General features: G+C 38.8%; 2 protein-coding genes across 5 annotated transcripts in view; one reads left to right on the forward strand and one right to left on the reverse strand.

The window, feature by feature from the left end:
- Positions 1 to 171: 171 nt before the first annotated feature.
- On the forward strand, positions 172 to 12847 carry TEFM (transcription elongation factor, mitochondrial). Of its 3 annotated transcripts, none has more exons than XM_087925126.1 (4): positions 172 to 294; positions 5371 to 5794; positions 7502 to 7648; positions 10608 to 12847. In XM_087925126.1, exons 1-4 carry the CDS (start codon positions 251 to 253, stop codon positions 11046 to 11048), a joined length of 1056 nt encoding a protein of 351 aa, XP_087781252.1. In that variant the 5' UTR covers positions 172 to 250; the 3' UTR covers positions 11049 to 12847. The 3 variants fall into 3 exon arrangements, with proteins under 3 accessions (XP_087781252.1, XP_087781253.1, XP_026566870.1); XM_087925127.1 differs by lacking the exon at positions 172 to 294 and adding an exon at positions 2585 to 2844 and having other exon boundaries at positions 5367 to 5794; XM_026711085.2 differs by lacking the exon at positions 172 to 294 and adding an exon at positions 2585 to 2635 and having other exon boundaries at positions 5367 to 5794.
- The window catches only part of ATAD5 (ATPase family AAA domain containing 5), a 30089-nt gene continuing 20034 nt past the window's right edge, over positions 11420 to 21474 (reverse strand). For both annotated transcript variants that reach the window (XM_026711083.2, XM_087925121.1), the window contains exons 18-23: positions 18009 to 18073; positions 16903 to 17068; positions 15514 to 15692; positions 13179 to 14005; positions 12469 to 12633; positions 11420 to 12280 (exon numbers count right to left, since the gene is read on the reverse strand). In XM_026711083.2, the coding sequence (XP_026566868.1) occupies positions 12208 to 12280; positions 12469 to 12633; positions 13179 to 14005; positions 15514 to 15692; positions 16903 to 17068; positions 18009 to 18073 (1475 nt within the window). In that variant the 3' untranslated portion in view covers positions 11420 to 12207. The remainder of the gene's footprint in view (positions 12281 to 12468; positions 12634 to 13178; positions 14006 to 15513; positions 15693 to 16902; positions 17069 to 18008; positions 18074 to 21474) is intronic.

Genomic DNA, 21474 nt, shown 5'->3' on the forward strand with positions numbered 1-21474 from the left:
CGACTGGCTCCAAAGAGAACCGGAACGACGCGGATCGAGTTAGTTTTCTCCCTCCTGCGACGCTGTTTTGCGTGTTCATTTAATACCGAGTAAAACTATTGTTGTCGCCTAGATGGAAGAAAAGACCCTTCCATCCATGCCTGCCTGCCTTCTGGCCAGTTTTTGACTCCTGACAACTACCTGGTCTCATCCCTGCAGTTTTCCTGGCAAGTCCTAAAGGTGGTTTTGTCAAGAGGCAACTGGGGCAAACATGACCTGGATGGCTGAGAATCTCCATAGACATTTTCCTGGCAAGTTTTTCAGAAGTGATCAGAAATGGTATAGGGTCTCCTGCTTAAGCAGATGATCTACAAAGGTCCCTTTCAACTCTGTTGTTCTGGATTTCTACGTGGTTTGCCAATGCCTCCTTTTAAGGGCTGAGAGAAAGTGACTAGCCAGGTTATCCCTAAGGCGGAATTAAAACTCACATTTTTCTGAAGTACAGTAAATACCGATAGAAGAGGATATTTGTAGCTCAGGCTTGAAACTTTACAGTAAGAAAAGTATTTATCAAGTGTGCCGATTCAACAGAAAATTTGGGCTCAATTGTGATTGTAAATCGAGGTCTACCTGAATGCTGATAATGTACTTTTCTATTGTGTGGTTCACCTTGGAATATTTATCGATGCAACTAAAAGGGCAGCATATGGAGAAAATAATTGATTTTCCAGCAGCAGTTGTTTATCAAGACATTTATTTTCTTTTTTACTGCTGTTCCTACGGAAAATGTGACACGGAGGAGGCTCCTTCCCAGGGGGCAAATCATAGTTTCCTATTATTTTAGTATGACAACAGCCACTCTATTTCACTTAAGAGGTGGGGTAGACAAAGGATAAATTTCCAAAAAATTAATTCAAAGCACACAGGCATTTGGAATATAGCTATAAATATGCCTATAGTGCCAGATTAAGATACTTTTACTCCTCAAAAAACTCAAATTCATTATCCCAGACACTTTAGAAATTCTTGTTGTACCTATCAGCCAAGAATTCACAATTTCAATGTTCTATCCTCTTCCCCGTTCACAGTACCAACTGAAGATGGCTTGTGTGTGTATGCTTTTTACTTTAAAATACCTTCTGAATCAGACTTCCTCAACCTGGTGCCCTCAGCATGCATTACAGATTTCACATGGCTGCTGAGTGGGACTTTTTGGAAGATGGAATCTCAATCTGTTGGGCATGTGCATAAGTATGGTATTCTGTGCATTTCTCTTCGAAGTCAAAAGAGAGTTATCTGGAGCGTGCATAGTGTGACCCATCAGGAATTGGAAGAAGAGAAAACAAATCAAGTTTTGATTTTGGGATTTGAGGATTAGATCTGATTTGATTACATAATTCTGGATTCTTAATTTTATGGTTATGATTTATAATTGGTAGATTTGTTATACGTTAGACTAACTTTGAATTAAAACATGAATATTGGGGTTTTGCGAACATTGATGTTTTAAGGGTTTTCAGGTATTTATATTATTTAATTAACTTTAGGCCAAGGTTGTTGTATTATATAAGAGAATATACAATAAAATAAGAAAGTAAGAGGGTCAGTTTGGTTTAGGAGTGAAGACACCAGGCTAGAAAGTGGGAAACCCTGAGTTCAAGTTGTGTCTTAGCCAGGCATAGCAGCTGGGTGGCTTTGGACCAGTCCCTCTCTCTCACAGTCCCAGCCTACTTCACAGAGTTATTGTTAGGAAAATAGGAGGAGGGAGATGTGTTGGTTAATCCAAAGGTGCTTTTTCCGGAGGAAACTGGACTTTCTTGTTTTTTCTTTTGAAAACATTTCACTTCTCATCCAAGAAGCTTCTTCAGCACTGACAGGATAGTGGGGAATGGAAGGATTTATATTCCTTGCAGACACCTGGACATTTGCATCCTTTCAGAGGGTTGTTGAAGCACTTGGAGGTTTATCTGTGTCCTCAGGGTCACCTGAGTAGTGCTCCTGGTTCCTGTAGTCAGCAATTTTTTTCCCTCTGGAAATCCATTCCTACTCCCACAACCGTTCAAAGGATGTCCATCCCAAATTGTATAGCTAAAAGTATGTAGAGAATCTCAGTCATCCAGGTCATGGTTGTCCCAAAGGTGCTTTTTTTCAGGAGGTAACTGGGCTGTCTTGTTTTTTCTTTTGAAGACATTTTGCTTCTCATCCAAGAAGCTTCTTCAGATCATTGAAGCACTTGGAGGTTGTCCCAAAGGTGCCTTTTTTCACCTGCTCAGGTAACCCTGAGGACACAGATAAACCCCCAAGTCCCAAGTGCTTCAGTGTAGGACCCCGCAGACACAGGCATTCCGTTTCAGCAAAGGTGTCAGCTTAAGGAAGAAGACTGCTTTATACAAATGAGATAAGGTGTGGAAGAACACAAGAAGAACACGTGTGTGTGTGTGTGAGAGAGAGAGAGAGAGAGAGAGAAACCTCAGAACACAGAGGAGACTTTTTCCGCTGGGGCCGGAACTATCCACGTGAACTTTCAATACAGCCGGTACTTTGCTTTTGGGGAACCGGGCAAACAGGATACAGGGAGAGGAAGAAAAAACGCGTGGCGCCGGTTAGAAGAAGGCGAGAATGAGTTTGAAGCGCCTTCCCGGGCTGCTCTGGGGCGGTAAGGAAACAGCATTGAGGAAGCGGCTGCCCTCCGAGCGGCCGCTTTCGCTGGCTTTGCTGGCGGAGGGGCAAGGGAGTTTGCAGATGGCCTCGCCTTTGAAAGCGGGAAAGCGAGCGTCGCCAAGTTTGAGCGATCAGAAAAATAACATTTTGTCCATTGCTGCCGCCCGGGAATTCTAAGTAATGTTGGTTAGATGGACAAGAGTGGTGAGGACACTGGTTATGCATTTGCATGCAGGAAACGGGGATTAGCATCTGCCCTGTTAATTGTATGCAAGTTACACAGCGATCCCAGGAAATAAATGAAGATCTGCTGGGTTGTTTTTTTCAACTTACTGCGTGGGGCAATTTGTGAACCATCACAACTGGGTGACACTTGGAGAAAGCTCCGTCAACGTATTTGGTCTAGTAGTTAAAGCAGCAGGCTAGAAAGTGGGAATTCTGGACTCCTTAGGCATGAAAGTCCTGCTGGGGGACCTTGGGCCAGTTTTATCTCTCAACCTTACTCACTTCACAGGATTGTTGTTGTGGGGAAAAATACACAATATTAGGTATATTTGCTGCCTTGAGTTATTTCTAAAAAGAATAAAGGCGGAATAAAAATAAATATTATTCGATATTAAAGGGAGATAAGAAATGCATATTTATTGTTAAATTATGTGGTGTATCCTGGAGTTGGTGACCTTTTGAGAGCTGTTGCAATGAGATTTCACTTTAATGTATGTCGTATAGTGTACATTTGAAGTGACAATAAAGCTATTCTATTCTTTTTTTATTCATGTAGCTGGCAGGGCATGTGGGTATATTGGCAGCATGTCTTCACGGACTGTCTCCAATCAGATGTTAGGCAGTAGATCTATATTTTTTAAAAATTTAGCAATGAGCATGGAGCAAATTGCTTGAGTACAGTTTTCTCTTGTACATTCACTCTGCGGTAAAGAAGCTAGGGGGTTGTAAAAATCTTGTTCCTTTATAGGATCAGTAATAATGGATAAACATTCCCCAAAAATCATCCAGATCACTTACACTATTCACTTTTATTATTGCATGCATTTTGAAGTGTTTGAGTATAGAACTGGGCAGAGATCTAAATCAAAGGGCAAAATGTGATTTGGAGCACATGTGCACATAACATGCTTTGTGAATCTCTCAAACTAAATACAATCCTTACCTGGGAGCATATATCAGCTGCAAAGGGCAGTTTTAGGAGCCCACCTGTTTTAAGCTGTTTCTGACAATCGTATTTTAATTTTAAATCCAGAAATTTGCACAGATATAATTTGTATTCTTTTGCATGTGGTGTTGAGACTTACCTGGGTTTGGGCAATGCTCAGTATGAACAAAGATGAAGCAAACTTTGACTTATTTTGTAAAATACCCTCTTTTCATTTTTTTAACTGACACCTTTTAAGATTTAGTTGATCAGATTAAATCGCTTTTTGTTTATAGCTTTACCATTTGAATAAAATTAAGCTAAACTATCCAAGCAAATGAGTAACTGTTGTCAATTGTTGACCTAGAAGCATTTATTAAATATCTGGGGATAGAAACAAAGTATCTGGTAGCCACATTAAGTGATTTGTTGAACTGTAGTTATTCAATAAATTACGTTTGGCTGTATTTGCCTGATTTTCTCTACTAAAAAGCATAATAAATGTACTAAACTTATCTCACCATTTTCTGTTTGCACTTTGTAATTTATGGAGTCCCCCAATTGTAAAATGATTCTGCAATTGAGGTTTGCAACCAAAATTGGGTAACTAGAAACCTTAAATAAGGGCTGTCTTGAGTTCACACAGCATTGTGAGTTTAAAAATGGCGACATATAACACTGACATATACAGGCTAAACAGACAACAGCTGGACTTGTACAACATGTAGGTTAACATTTTATGCTATTTAAACAGGGATTTTTAATTTAAAAGATTTCCAAATCTTGAATTTCCCCTTGCTGATACTTTTCTTTCTGTTTTACAGAGGATCCACTCAAGTAAATAATAGGTCAAACTGATAATTTTAAGGAAAGTTTGTTTGTTTATTTAATTTACATGCCACCTGTCTCACAGAGTGATTGGGCATCTTACAGTGCATAAAGCATGAATACAAAAGCCTTAAAAGCATTAACAAGATTAAAACCCAAAATTTACTATCAATAATCCAAATCCAACTGATTTCAATAGGATTTGAAAATTGCTAATTTGCTCCCTTTGAATATTAGAGGCTAAACTCTAGGCTTTTTACTAATAGGAAATCAATTTCTGTATCCTGTTTATTGTAGTATTTTATATGAACCTGGATAATTGTGGATTATTAATAAATCATGTCTGCAGTAGATCAACTTCAATGGTAGTGTGTAAAGGTTTTCCTTAATGTAGAAAGCCAATCACTTTCCCTTTCCCCCATGCTCCCAAGGAAATAACATTTGGGGCTGTTATAGTAAAAGAGAGGATGAGCAAGGACTCAGTAGAGCTCTAAATCACAATAGTGTTGAAAAAAATGCAAATCTGTTCTCATAAAGTTAATTGAAGAAAAAAATTGGGGTCAAATACTTCAGCTTTTGGTAGAATCTTTAGGATTTGTCAGTAATACTGTGAAGAATTTCCATATGAACTGAGAAAAGCGTCTTAGGGTTTCTAGTAGATCTAACTAGGAACCTGACTTCATCAGTAAATGCTTGAATTAACATTACTGTTGCTAGTGGAATGATTGAAATCTATCTTTGTTTTCAGGAAGGAGATGCTTTCTTCAGGTGCTGCTTCCTTCATCTCGAGGTCTTTGGTATTGTAAGAAATCTACAAGTGCCAGGAAACCGGTCTCTCCATCAGGAACTGAAGCAAAAAATGCAATAGACGCCTTGTTTTCTTCTGAACAGCAATCTGTTATTTTGCAGTTTCTCAATTCAGCATCTGAAGAAGAACTTTCTGCAGTTAAACTATTGCAAGGGAAAAAGTCTCTTAATGTAATAGAGTATAGAAACAACCATGGGCCATTTCAGGAATTACAGAGTTTACTGCAAGTGCCTTCTTTTCAGTATAAAACAGTGGTTAAAGTATGCAACCTTATTCTCAACCCTCTAGAAAAAGAAGAGAAAAAAAACTGCAATCCTATGTCTGCCAGGAAATGCATCAGTCCTCCAATTAAAAGAAGCAGTCTGAAGGTATGATTTTCAGCAGGACTTAGTGTTTCCCCAACATCCTAATGTACAGTTTATCTTCATGTACTTGAGAGCTGCTTTTTCAACATAGCTGCCTTTCCAAATTTTAACAATTGAATATTAAACTTTGTAGTGTGACTTATTTCCCTGAGGAGAGAACAGTGGAGACTCAAACAGACTTGCCTGTTAGAAAAATCACTTGTGAATTACTTTGCATTTTGAGGTAGGTTGGTAACTAAGGAGGGGTTGGGAAAGATAAGAAAAGTTCTGTAATTTACAGTGGTGAGTAGGCAGCCTTAAATAACAAATGAACACAAAAAAAAAAAACAATGCCAGAGTAGAACTCATTAAGAAAGCTTTAAACTCCTTGACAGATGCTGAAAACCAAAAGCAATTCTTTTCCAGGCAGGATTCTCAAGCATTCTTTTTAGCAAGTTTTGATTTACACTTCCAGTTTTCCTTGCCTTCTTGTAAAATAACTCTTAACACTGCTAAATATTCGAGATTGTAAGTCAGCGAACACCAGGATGCATACCAGATTACAGTATTCTTCAATTAAGAGTATGAGGTTAAATAAAAAAATATCTGGAAGTTCTTCTGCCTTCCTTACCTGAATATGGCTTTTTGCATCTTAAGAGTTTGACAAAATTATTAGAATGATAGGAACACAAAGAGCCATTCTAGAAGAATTGAGACTACTTTAATAAATTTATTTATTTAGATAATTTTTATAGCTGACACTTTTGCTCAGTGACTCTGGACTGCTTACAAAAATATGACTGCTGTTTTTAGGCCTTTTCAGTAGATCCTTTTGCCCTAACAAATATTTAAATTTCAGTTCCAGAAATAGCTTATTCGATATGTAGGCCAGCTATTAGAAGCATAAGCAAAAGTCTTTCAAATGTGCAATACAGTGTCTTAGATCATGTGTCTTAATTCATAGCTGGTTGTTCAGGTTGTGAATTGTAGGAGTGATATTCACAGTTCGAGAGTGTACTGGTTTAGGGAGTGCTATGTCTAAAGTGGTGCGCCAAATAGTATGGCTAAATAAATACACTTCGGTTTTTATGCATGAAAGTTCTCAACCATCTGTTTATGATTGATGAATATTAGATTAATATGCCTTGAAGAGTAATAACCTTCCTGTCTTTACTTTGTATTTTTTAAAAAAAATCCAAATAAATATATGATGTTCCAAGAATTTTATACCTATGTTCTGGAGCAATTCCATGTTCTTTACTAAGTGGAGGAAAAGAAATACAGGTAGTCCTTGATTTACAACCTTTCCTTTAATAACTGTTCAAAGTTACAACAGCAGCGAAAAAAGTGGGCTTAGGACTGTTTTTCACACTTATGACCATTGCAACATTCCCACGGTCACGTGTTCAGAATTCGGACGCTTAGCAACTGGCATGTATTTGTGAAGGTTGCAGTGTCCTAGAGTCACACGATCACCTTTTGCGACCTTCTGACAAGCGAAGTCAATGGGGAAGCCAGATTTGTTTAACAACCGCGTAACCAACTTACAACTTCAGTGACTCACTTAACACCTGTGGCAAAAAAAGGCTGTAAAATGGGACAAATCTTGCTTAGGAACAAAAATGTTGGGCTCTATTGGGGTCGTAAGCTGTATATTTACTTGCACTGGAAAACCTGTGCCTGTAAATGTTTATAAATGCTGATAATTCTTTTTCTCATTTTCCCCTTCAGACTGCTAACAGTATTGTATCTATTGTTTTTGGCGTGCAAAAAATTTCATGGGCTCATGTTAACAGAGATTTGGTTGTGCAGAACTGGCATTTGGAAAACTACAGACATAAGGAAGAAACATTCACACCAGCGGTGTACCTGGAGACAGTAAGACACTTTCTCTTGCCTTGGTGGGGATGCCCTTTTTCATTCTTGAAGTGTTGCCTTTTTACAGCAGCTAGGAAGTCTGTATGTCACACATGCAAACTCATGATTTGCCATAGCCACCCACCAGTCTTATGGAATTGGCTTCCTATAGATAAACAGTATCATGTACGAAGGACTTTTGTGAAGCCCTATATCGCCAACGTTAAGTCTGCTACCTTACACGGGGTATGCTGGAAAGATTCTAACAATGGAGAAGAGTCTGGAAACATGACTGAAAACTGCAGGATGTATTGGGGGATAAGCACTCCCATGTTTGTGCGGGATGAAACTGGGAAAGGTGGCTCCTTTGCTGTCTCATTTTACAAGGGAGATGAGTAATCCATTGAGTGTAAAAGGGGAATGAACACTGCACATCTCACCTTGCACAGATCAGCCTCAGGCACCATTGGTTTTCAAGCATTGGGGAATACACAGTGCAGCCAAGGCCGAGTTGGTGGGTAGGCATTCCAGCTCAAGCCCTTGGTAGCATGGCCCTCAATTGAGAACAGAACAGGCAAGTGGAATAGGTTGCTGGAGTTAATTTATTGTATTATGTGGCAGGATGGGAAAGAGGCTGTTTGTTTTGTTGGATTTACGTTGCTTCTGAAATGGTTTTAGTTCAGGCTGTCTTCTGTTTTATTTTTTTATGGATTTTTTTTAAAATGTTGCACTCAGAATTTATTGCAGTTGGGCAGCTATAACAAATGTTAAATAGATAAGACAGGCAGACAAAGCTTTAGTTGAGACCCTGGGAGCTTCCCAGACTGCTTCCTAGCTAGCAAATAACTTTTGGAGTAGACAGCCTCTTGCCCCGAGGGAAGTTTTGGGCTGTAGTTTATAAGTTCATGGTTATCCAACCTCTTGGCATGCCTGGGCCATATGGAGTGAAGAGGAAATGTTTTGGGAAGTATATAAATTATATAGTTAATGCATATAAACAACAAACTGTATTATTATCTTGTGGGGGCCACATTACTAGCTGCCCAGGGCTACACGTGGCCCATGTGCAGGGGCTCGATATGCCTGATATAGATAAAAAAAGTTTCATGGTTATGATTGAGAGGTGCAGGGAAAGATTTTTGCTTTCAAACTCAGTGACTCAAACCATGATGTTTCAGCACTCAGCAAACCGCAATTGAGCCCAGAATATGCATTGTTAAGCAAGGTGGTTGTGGAATTATCCCTAATTTTACAACTTTTTGCCATGGTTGTTAAATGAATCCCTGCAGTTGTTAAGTGAATTGTGGTTTTTAAGCAAATCTGGCTTTCTCACTGACTTTGCTTGTGAAAGCAAGCTGGGAAGGCCGGAAATGCTGATCGCATGACCCCGAGATACTCCAACAGTCATAACGACACGCTGGATGCCAAGCGCCCAAATGTTGATCATGTGACCATGGGGGGGGATGCTGTGACGATTATAAGTGCGAGGACTGGTCATAGGTCCTTGCACTTAGAACTATCCCAGCATCATGCCTTTTTCAGTGCTGTTATAACTTTGGTCACTAAACAAGGTTGTAAGTTGAGGATTAGTATCTGTACTATGACATATTTTCTTGGGAAAAAAATCAAGGAGAAACCTGTAAAAGGGAAAAATCAAAAGAGATTCATAAGGCTAAAAAAGTTGTTACATTTATAATTTTGCATTACAAAGGAAATTCAAGAGCAAAACCAATAAAATAAATTGGTAAAGAAGTCTAAAGGCCAGTTTTCTGGAAGGACTGTCCTGCATAATAAAGTTACTTAGCTATACTTCATCCCTTGATTTCAATGTAAACACTAATAAAATAGGAAAATAAGGCGTAATCCTCAATTTACAACCATTCATTGATCAATCGAGATTAAAATGGCACTGAAGTCACTTATAGCTATTAGTGTATCCCCATGGTCATGTGATCAAAATGCAGATGCTTGGCAACTGGCATGGATTAATGGTGGTCACTTAGTCATGTGACCACCTTTTGCAACTCTGACAAGCAGTCAGTGAGGAAGCCAGATTCATTTAATAATTGCTACTAACTTAATTGCAATGATTCACTTAACAACTGTGGCAAGAAAGGTTGGAAAATGGAGCAAAACTCACTGAACAATTGTCTTGCTTAGCACCAAAAAATTTGGCCTCCACTGTGGTCATGTAACAAGGACTACCTGTGGTTGTAATAATTCCAAGAAATGTATTATGCATGACTATTTTGCCAGTTTTTTTCCTCCCTCTATCACCCACCTTTGTTCCAGAGCAGTAGTCCCCAACCTTTCTGGCTCTGCGGACCAGCAGTGATGATGGTAGGAGGGGATGGTTTTGCATGCACACCTGCTGCTTGCGCACATAGAGCTTCATACGCTTCCACGCTTAGTCACTTGCTGGCTGCTTGCACAGCCCGGTACCAACCTGAGGGTTGGGAAGCCCTATACCATACCTTTTTGCAGGGACATGCACAAAAATAGCCAGCTAGCAAGAATCTTCCAGATTTGTAGCCCACTTTTGAGTAGAATATCTTCATCTAGATATCTGGAGATTCTCAAATCATCCAGGTCATGGTTGTCCCAAAGCTGCTTTTTTCAAAAGGCAACTGGACTTTCTGGTTTTTCTTGCATGAGAAGCTTCTTCTCAGAGCTGAAGAAGCTTCCTGGATGAGAAGCAAAATGCCTTGAAAGAAAAACCAAAAAGTCCAATTGCCTTTTGAAAAAGCACCTTTGGGATGCCCATCTAGAGGAAGTTTTTGATGGACCCAATCCATTCTGTACCAAGTTAAATCATGAGTTTGTATACTTACTCATTCAAAACTGCTTTTAAGGTATGGTTCAAAATAATTTCACCGTAGTATATATATTTCTAGTAGATAGACAGATGTAACCAGTGCATGCTTTAGGATTGTGCTGCTGCATTTGTTTGGTAAAACTGACTTATACTTGTTTGTTTCAGGTATCTACTATAATATCCAAGATTCCTGAAGCAGACTTTTATGTTTTGGAAAAAATTGGACTTTCTCCCACAAATGCTGCCTTGTTTCCAGTAACGCTGCATCTTCGTATAATGGAAGCTGTACTTTATGCATTATTGCAAAAAAGTTTTGGAAAGGATGGACAACCCCAAGTGTTGAGCATCGCCCGGAATGCTGTAGGCAGATATTTTGGGTTGATGTTGGGAGAGTCACGAATTAGTGGAATGGAGCTTGTAAAACAGTTTCTGTTGGACTCTGCTAAACAAACAGCCCGTGTGAGCTTTGCAAACAACGTAGTTGCCAGGCATATGCATATCGTGTCAGGTAATTCATGGAAAAGAGAGGAGGAACTGTGTGATTCATTATTGCAGGCAATTGCTTTTTATGAGCTTCTGGTATTTGACACTGATGAAATGTCTTAAGAATTAAATAAATTCATGATTGTGCGACTTCTGGATTGTACAATAGCTCTGTGACACTTGATGTAACATTAAGCTGAAATAACCTTCAGGTGTTTAAGTGTCAAAATTATTTCCTGTTCTCAGCTTATCGTAACCCTCCCTAATTGTAGATAACAGTTGAACAAATTAAAAATGAAAGAATTATATAATTAACATGTTTTGGATCAGTGACAAGTAACTTATCAAATAAGCAACTTATCAAATGTTTCAAAGCCATATTGTAATATCTGGTAGAATATGCTAATCAAGAGAGCTTTTTTAAAAAAACCATAAGAATGGTTTTAAAGATTATTTTTCCACTTGGCCAATTGACATGCAACAGACTTCAGGAGTTACCAAGGATGGAAATACTTTCTTTTATTCTAATCCAAACAATCTGCATTATTAGGGTTAAAAGTAGTACAAGGAACATGGAAATTATCTAGGGAGAAATGAGTAGGGGAACCCAAAATTTGCATTTTTACCTCACAAAATTACCGTATAAAAAGTTACCGCCCTTCCTTCCAGATATTTTACTTTATTGCAGGGATAGAAACGTTTAAAAAACAAGTGTTGGTACAATAATAAAATAGTATAAAAGGATGTACAGAAATGCAGACAAACAGCTGCAAAGAGCTGTTAATGTAAGAAAGGGATTTACAAAATTCACTGTTTTCCCTCACAGACTTTGCCTGCTAGGGACCAATGTACAGGTCTGCACATTTGCAGATGCACGCAACACACCAACCACTTCAATCTAAAGCAGGGTAATTGCTGAGTGTCACCTGTTAACATTTAGTTAATCTGGATTTATTGTTAGATCAATTCAAAGAGGTGCTTTTTTAAAGCTTATCACTGCATCATCTGATTGACTTGAAAAAGATGTGGCTTTCTGGCATTAAGATGTTTATTAACATCAGAAAGTCACATCTTTTTCAAGTCAATCACCTGATGTATTGATAAGCTTCGAGCTGGTTTTTAAAGCATCTGAATTGATCTATTGTTGTACAAATTAAAAGGCTGACCTGGAATGTGGAAAGTAACTAGTTGGTATATCTGCATCCTTCATAAATAAAGATTAAAAATATAATCGTCTTTTGAATGTACATTTCTATTTACAATGTTATTCTTGGCCACTGTTTTAAGGAAAGTCGGTTGCCAGGCTGTTCAAGATTTCTTTGGGAAGATGAATCCCTTCCAGATAGTGGAGAAACCTGTTTGGGGGGAGGAAAATAGTAGTTTAGATTCAGGATTGATGAAAACATCTTGATCATTTTAACCAGATTACTTTATAATTTTGTCTTTTGTCTGTAACTCAGATACATGCATACATGGTATTCCAACACACCAGAAAGTAAATCCTTTTGAATTCAATGAGATTTACTTCTATAGATAAACTTACCTCCTTTTTGTTTTCCCCTGTTCTTTCTGTTTCTCTGATTTACAAATGTTGCGAAGAATTGGCAGATATTCCATTACACTGGCTTTTTTGCTATTAAGACTTAAAGGTGTACTGGAAAACACAGTTTTAATTAATTCGATCCTCTTCTGTGCATTATAGTGAATGCTGTAAAAGAAAAGTACATAATATATTTTCTATCTATTATATTTTTAGAAGTGAATATCTGCAGCAGATTGCTTCTGCTTAGTTTCCTAACCTTTTTCTTGTATTCTAAAAGAAAGCTGGAATATCCTTTTCAAAAAATGAAAATCTGAGGAATCATGTAATAAGCAGAGATTACGAGTCTATATTAAAAATAAAAGACATACAATTGAATTAACACTAAATCTTCCATTGTCATTTTACTACTTCTAAACCCCTGTTAGATGAGACCTAGCATAAAGAGAAGCAGCTTGGATAAGTGTAAAATTTTTCTCCGGTATTAAACAAGTTTACTTCTAAAATGATTTTGTTGATAACACTGTTCTCTTCCATCTTAGTGACAACTTGACAGTCTCTGCTTTTGTCTTCAGTTTCAACAGGAGAAATTAATATCCAGGCCTTAATCAAAATATTATAAGCTCTTTGTTCTCTTTAGGGCTTCTGCTTTACATGCTAAGGACACTCTTTTTCCCATTTCATACTGTAAAAACCCAAGAAAAAGTTTTTACCTGGAATTAGCTGCTGACCGGCCGAAGTATAAATTAGCTTGTTCTTTTGAAACATGGGGAGAGAGTTCTTCAAATTCATTCTTCTGGAGAGTTTTATTACAGTTCAAGCAACTGTCCATGATTTTTGAAATACTCTCGGAGCATTTGTTAAAACTTAATGCCTCCATAGTTGCTTTTAGTTCGCTAGAGCTTTGAGAATTCCACCAGTCAGTGTACTCCACACTAAATTCATCAGAGAGACCATTTTTTATCTTCCCCTTGGTCCAAATAAAATCTCCATATTTACCGGCCTGCTTGGATGCTTGGGTGGGTTCAGTGAAATAACAATCCAAGAAAGACATATTGTCCAGGTATTCAGTTAAGGAATTTAAACACTGGGATACAAATACAGAACCTTTTGCGCTGACAGATGTCCCATCCTTCGGTGCTCCTGTGCCAACCTTCATAGATTCCACTGTGCCTGTTTCTTCTAAGCATGAAGTGCTTGTGTCAGGGGACAGTGTAACAAACCCGGAGTAATTTAATCCACGTTCAAATAAATCGCTATCATCCAATACAGTCATTTTTTTTAGACATTTTGATCGTTTAGCCTTTTTCACAGGAGGGGCTCCCTCTAAGTAGTCAGTATCAATGCACATACTACTTGAAGCCTTTTCTGCAATAAAGCTACATGCAGGGCTGGCTATTTCAATTGCTTCTGGAATTATATTAAGAGGCAAAGATGATACAATTTCAAGGTTGCTATAAGTAAAGTCTGTATTCCTCATCTGGAATTCTGTGAGTAGATGTATCAGTTTATTCCAATCTTCTTTTGTTCTGATTTCATGCTGTTGAGAAATCATTAGAAATCATTATCATTAAGGAAAAAGAGACTTGGAGCCTACTTGATTGTAAAGGCTGTCTTTTAATCATGCCAGAAATAGTTAATTAAATAAGATAAATGAAATCTATCTGAAAAAGACATCTGTGTTTTTAAAATGTAATTTTCTAACTGTGGTTACTTAACTCTGTAGAATTAAGTTTCTTATAATTTCTGTCTTTTAAATTACCTTTTTATTCATACAGATAGCCATGGACTTACATCCATTCATTTAAACACCTTTGAAGTTAAAATGACTTACAACCAGTCCTCACATTTATGACTGTTGCAGTGTCCCAGAGTTGTGTGATTACTATTTGTGAGCTTCTTGGGGGGCTCCCACCAACAAAAGTCAACGGAGGGAGCCAGATTTGTTTGGTAACTGCTAAGTTCACTTAATGACTACAGCAAAAGGTTGTAAAATCAGGCGTGACTCAGTGACCGTATCACTTAGTGATGGAAATTCCAATCTTAATTGTGGTTGTTAACTCCAGGACTACCTGTACAAACGTTCTACTGCTACCTATTTCATCTACTTTGATCAGAACTAAATTCGGAAATCCAATGGTTTGAAAAAGGGCCGTTGTTCTAGATTTGATTTGAGACTGTAAGCATTCACTGCACATAGTTTTTTACCTTCAAGTTTCTGCATGAGTATTTTGTTAAAGATATACTTTTTACTGAAGAAGTTTATGTCATCCTCCACCGAGGCCTATAAGTACATAAAATGCTGGTTTGGATTTATGGCGTGGGGGGAGAGGGAAGAAAGCCAATGAATCAGAAAAGGACCTGTCTTACAAGCAGAGCCCGGACTCAAACCACTCTCCCCATTAAGCGGAAGGAGCTTATTGGCAGACCAGCAATAGAACAAGCATTCCTCACCTCACAACGATCATTTCATTTGGTGACCGTTCAAAGTTACAACGGCGCTGAAAAAAGTGACTTATGACCAGTTTTCACACTTAATAACCATTGCAGGATCTCCAGGGTCACGTAACTGAAATTCAGACCCTTGGCAATTGACTCACATTTATGATGGCTGCAGTGTCCTGGGGTCATGTGATCCCCTTTTGCGACCTTCTGACAAGCAAAGTCAAGACACAAGCCAGATTCATTTAAGAATTGTTTTATTAACAACTGCAGTGACTCACTTAACAATGGTGGCAAGAAAGTTTGTAAGATGGGGCAAAAAATCAACGACTGTCCTTAGCAATGGAAATTTTGGGTTCAACTGTAGTCGTAAGTTGAGGTAGTTCAACTGTAGTCGTAAGTTGTACTAAAGCCTGGGTGGATATATAGCACTGTTCTTTTAACCTAAGTCCAGTGAGGCTCTCTTGTTCGCTGACCATGCAATACAGCCAAGGAAAAACAAATCCAAGGACAAGTGAGAGAGATCAAATGGATGGGCCTAGCAAGATCCATGTTGCAACATTTGGTTGAAGGTTCATTTCTTGTTAAACAATTTAGTAAACGTACCTTAAGAAATGAGAACAAATCTTCTGAAGGCAAAAATATGTTCTTAAGTCCAAGCAGATTCTCAGTGCAGCCAGTATTACATTTTGGAATATTCTCAAGAATAGGTTGCTTTGAATTTGAGCTAGTTGATTCTTTGATGGAAGCGTTCTGTTTTATGCCATTGATCTCTGTCCAGTTCCCTGTAGAAAAGAGTTTTGTACCTCAATATTGAGCAAAGCAAAAGGCCATCAATTTACTTCAAATTCCAGTCAGACTGATATATCAGACCTCACTTAACTATGGCATAGTAAGTATATCAGAGCTAAATAAAAGATGTGCCGCTCTCTAGTCAGAAAGTGAATCTCCTCCCAGTTTTGGCCTCCTGATTTTGGAAAACTATCTGAGGACAGATCCTAAAGGAATTGTTTCAAAGTAATTGGAGGGGATTGGATGGTTTGCAGGCTTTGGGGGATGCCTAACAAAGTTCTATCTCTACTACCAAATACTAGATCTGTAACCACATAGTCAGGTACAACCAACTCACACAAGGAATAATCTGGCCCTCAGATTCAGTGTAGTTTAGTTTACTTGATTGTCATTGCACCTTGTACAATGAAATTAAATACTATTTTCAGTGTACATTATGACTATGAAAATAAACATAAACACACATCCTTCACATTCTATACATTGAATTGAAAACCTCTGATATTGCATTGCTGTCAATAACGTTGGCTAGAATTCTACCCTTCCACTTTGGTTATATATCAGTAATTCCATCCCATATTCACATTGTTGCATTTCTGCCAACCTCATTCTATTCCCTGATCTTTGCTTTTTCTCTTTTCATAATCTATTTGGAGGCCAACATAGTAACCTGTGTCTTACATATAGTAACAGCACTTAAACTTGTATACCGCTTCACAGTGCTTTTACAGCCCTCTCTAAGCAATTTACCAAGTCAGCATATTGTCCCTAATAATCTGGGTCCTCATTTTACCAACCTCGGAACGATGGAAGGCTGAGGTCACCTTGAGTTTGGTGAGATTTGAACTGCTGGCTGTCAGCAGAATTAGCCTGCAATACTGCATTCTAACCACTGCGCCACCATAACTCCACTTTAAATTGGAATTTGATACTATAAACATGTTTAAATATAAAAGCCTAAACCAGGCACATCCATCCCATGGCCCATGGCCCGTATGCGGCCCTGGACAGCTAGTACTGTGGCCCTCACAAGGCCATAAACTTTCAACATTATTATGTGATTTATTTATATTAACTATAGTATATATTTCATATGCAGCCCAAGACAAGTTCTCTTCACTCAATTTGGCCCTGAGAAAGCAAAAGATTTATTTAAGTTTCATTTAGTTTCAAATGAGTTGTAATTATGATAGACTGTCATACCTTTTTCTTTCAAGTAACCACCACCACTCTGGACCCAAAACTGCAAATATAGAATACTCTGCCTGATGTCACAGTTATTCACAGTTAACAAGGCAGCGAAGTCTCTGATATCAGTCCTTACATTCTCGGCCAAACACAGAACTTGGAGATAGCTAGCCACATTTATCTAAGTACAAACAGATGAAAAAATTAACAATACTTGCCTTTAGTAAACATATCAAAGAATGTTCTATCGCAAGACTACAAATTATATTTATTTGCTAGTGTTGTTAAAAATAGGTAGTAAGCCAATTAGAAAGTGTGATGTTAGATGTTCATTTCCAAAATTAACAATTTTGTTACAATATGCATTGTTTTTAAATCCTTATTATGCAATAGATAGCATATACTGTACATTACAGCTAAAAATTGGAACATTTAGGATGTAAAGTGCTGAACATTACAATGCAGATAAATAAAAACTACCGTGTTTTTTGCTCTGTAAGACGCACTCTCCCCCCCAAAAGTGGGGGGGAATGTCTCTGCGTTGGTGCCGGTCCTTTGGTGAACAGCAGCTGGGCTGCGGTGGGGTCCTTTTACAGTGCTGAACCCCACCTCTTCTGTCTTTGTCATTGCCCGCCTCTTCTGACTCTTTTCTGCAACTGGAGTCAATACGCAGAGCTGGCACATGAAAGAACACCTATCTGTGGTCCTCTCAGACTACCCCTGATTTTTTTTCTTGTTTTCCTCCTCTAAATTTAGGTGCGTCTTATGGTCAGGTGCGTCTTACAGTGCAAAAAATATGGTAGTTTCATAGCACAAAAGCTGGTTTTATCTGGAAAACCAACCCCAAAAGACTTTTAAAGGAGTGGAGCATTAGGGTTCTTTGTTTTTTGCCTTGAAGGCCACACAAGTGACCAGTAAGTTGAGGGTCATCTATAAATATTTTCTGTAATACAGACATTAATCTATAATCTCTTTTGGCACATTAATTAAATTGCGTGGATGATATTTTCTGGGTAATGACATAAAATGGTTGCATTAAATTACAGTTTTACCTGGGACAGGTTCATTGTCCTAAGAAACTCTAATCAACATTTTTGGAATTCTAGAATTGAAAAACTTACCAAAGAAGGTACTCTGAAAGTGATTTGTTCAAAGCAGCCATCAAATGTTTCACTGAACAATGGATCTACACAAAAGGTTCATAATACAGACTTTTACCATTTCGTCATACGGAATTATTTTTGCTTTTATAAAACAGATAGAAAAATATTTCAAATATTAAAATACCTCTCTTTATACAATGGTTATGTAGAAATATTCAGCACGTTTGAGAGTACAGAACTTACTAGAAGTATTAGTTTGTATTGATATTATTATCAATATAGGTTATTTCTTGGTTATAAAAAGTGCAAAAAGGTAACAAAATTCAACATCAGTTATTTCTATTGTAATAAGGATGCACGCACCCAATAAATGGAAAAAGAGTAAGACTCACTGCCGTAACTGGTTAATAACATAATAGCCCTTTATCAGAAATGGCTATTGATTCTCCTGCTCAGTAGAGCAGGGGGTTGAACTAGATGACCTCCAATGCCTCTTCCAACTCTGTTATTCTGTGTCACGGGAGCCATGATCTTGACTGGCTCAAGGTTGACTCAGCCTTCCATCCTTCCCAGGTTGGTAAAATGAGGACTCAGATTGTTGGGGGCAATGTGCTGACTGCTTAGAAAGGTATATAAAAGCACTGTGAAGTGCTATTGCAATCCTACGGTAAAATAGGATACATAGAAATCTTGGGCATATTTACCAGCATAAATATTTTTTTCCATATACCATCTTTTCACTCAATTTTTCCTTACTTGGAAATACATACAAAAATAAAACACCCATCTTTACCCATCCTTATCTATCTGGCCATATGGAAACCCAGGTTCCCCTGTGGGCACAATAATAATTCTTCTCTCAATCACATCCACTTGAATACTCAGACCCCTTCCCGACTCCATCCTTCACCAACAAACATAACACAGGTAGTCCTTGATTAATGACCACTCCTTAACCAACTGTTCAAAGTTACAACAGCACTGAACGAGTGGTACTTATGACCTTTGAGTTCCAGCTTTCCCAGCCTGCCCCCAGTGATGTGATCATGAGCTCCACACTTGGCAAACAGCTCGCCTTTATGATGGTTAAAGTGCCCTGCAGTCAAATCACTATTTGTGACCTTCTCTGCTGACCTCCCATAAGCAAACAATCAGTGGGGAAGCCGCTATGGAAGGTTGCAAGTGGTTCCTGCCACTTTCTTGTACACCCTCCAAAAACCCACCCCATACCCAGCCACAGTATGTGTGCCCCTCAGCACTTTGTATCAGACTCCTCCAACCCACCTGCTAACCTGCTTGTGAGCCACCTGGAACAAAGGCCACGTTTTGGACAGAGGGGGACCGTTGGTTTCAAAGAGGGGTCAAAGAGACCATCTATGTCAAAATTAAACATCCCTCTCTCTACAACAGTCCTTTCAAAAGTTCCAAGAAAGCTCCATGCCTATTTGCACCACTCAGGTGACCCTGATGACACAGATAAACCTCCAGGTGACCTTAATGACCTGATAAAAGAATGCAAGTGACCAGCTGTCTGCAAGGAGTATAAATCTTTCCATTCCCCACCATCCAGTCAGAGCTGAAGAAGCTTCTTGGATCGAAACCTCTTCAAAGAAAAATGAGAAAGCCCAGTTGCCTCCTGAAAAAAACACCTTTGGGACACCTGGAACTTCCAACCTCCTGCCAGCTTGCCCATTGACTTGAAAAACAGCAGGATGTCGCAAGGAGGCCCTTACTGAATTACCTGCAATCCCTGCTTAACGTTGGCAACATGGATTGCCATTACTAAGTGATGTGATGCCACGCTTTATGACCTTGCTTAGTGACCCAAATCCCAACAACTATATCAATATTCACAAGAAAAATAGCAATAAGACTTATATAGCGCTTCATAGCGTTTTTACAGTCCTCTCTAAGCAGTTTATAGAGCCAGCATATTGCCCCCCAACAATCTGGGTCCTCATTGTACTGACCTTGGAAAGAATGGAAGGCTAAGTCAATCTTGAGCTGGTCAGAATCAAACTCCTGGCTGTGAGCAGTGAGTTAGTTTACAACAGGGATGTCAAACTGGAGGCCCCTGGGTGGGATCCGTCACACACATGCCACACCCACCCCAGCTCCCCGAAGAGAAAAAAAATGTTGCAATACATCATGTTGACATCAACGTGATGCAGCGAGTCTGATACCCATGACCTACAATATTGAACGCTAACCACTGCGTCACCAAGAAGGTCATAAAGTCCCCATTTTCTCCCCAAGGAAGAAGATTAAATTTTTTGCCCATTTTGCTAAAGAGATCAATAAAAATTGATTTACAATACCATTTAGGGGACTCTACAAGAAAATTCATAGTATAGAGGAGGAAATCAGTTTGTTGAGAACATTAAAATGGATTATAAAATATTGAACAATCAATTTATTCTACAGCCGTGATGGTGAACCTATGGCATGCGTGCCGGAAGTGGCACGCGGAGCCATTACTGCCGGCATGTGAGCCCTCACCCAGAGGTCTATTGCGCATGCACCGCCTGCCCGACAGGCAATTGTTGGATATCTGGCATGCATGCGTGAGGGGGGGGGCAGGGATGTGCAGGAGACACATGACGTGCATGGTGGAAGTTGCATGTGCATGCGCGGGGGGTACCCACATGCATGGCCTTCTGGGTGCTGGCACGCGAGCACAGTTATTGGCACAGGAGCCCAAAAAGGTTAGCCACCACTGCTCTACAGCAAACTGCTTATTCCCCTGACCTAGCCTTCAAGAACATTAAAATTTCTGTTTTGGCCCTGATTAAGTCTCCTAGAACTGTACCTAGTAATGCACTCTCAGAATTTTGTACTGTTCTTGAAGGAGAAATACTTGATAATCAATACCATATGGGGGGCTGCAGACCCTCAACAAAGAGGACAGGATGTTTGTCCTGGTTCTCACACATACCCTGTGAATACACTGTTGGGGTCAACACAGGGATATATTCAGGGCAAATATCTGGTCTCTCTAAGTCTGCAATGACTTGTTTTTGAAAACAGCACTAACAAACTATTACTCTGGACAACAAACAATATATTAGAAAATTAGATTTCATTTTGCAATTGCAATTGTGTCATAGTGACAAGTCTTACTTCCAACAACTACTGAATTTGTCTTAGAACAAGTTATGTGAGAAGATATTTGGTTGATTAATAATAATAAGGTTCACTTTGCTAGGATGAAGCTAGTGAAGCCCTAAATAAATAAGGGCAGTGAAATAATTCTTTAATTTTGAAGTTAATGTCCATAAAAACTATGGTGCCTAACCAGAAATTTGTTCTCCAAAGATTCCTTGGAGCCCAAACAAAGAAACTAAAAACAGATAGATGGGCAAAAGCTGCTAAGATCATCCAATCTGATGGGATTCTGGCACTTTTGTCCAAAATCTCAAAACATCTCATGTGGGAATTCCAACACAAATGCTAGTTATTTTTTTGATTTAGCTTTGGGATCCTG

This window comes from Pseudonaja textilis, chromosome 2 (assembly GCF_049901715.1).
Source record: "Pseudonaja textilis isolate UNSWEBS1 chromosome 2, rPseTex1.2, whole genome shotgun sequence".
Lineage (NCBI taxonomy): Eukaryota > Metazoa > Chordata > Lepidosauria > Squamata > Elapidae > Pseudonaja > Pseudonaja textilis.

Coding starts and splice junctions, on each gene's coding strand:
- TEFM (XM_087925126.1), top strand. CDS start 251: ATGACCTGGATGGCTGAGAATCTCCATAGACATTTTCCTGGCAA. Junction 295..5,370: donor CATAGACATTTTCCTGGCAA/GTTTTTCAGAAG, acceptor GTTTTCAGGAAG/GAGATGCTTTCTTCAGGTGC. Junction 5,795..7,501: donor TTAAAAGAAGCAGTCTGAAG/GTATGATTTTCA, acceptor TTTCCCCTTCAG/ACTGCTAACAGTATTGTATC.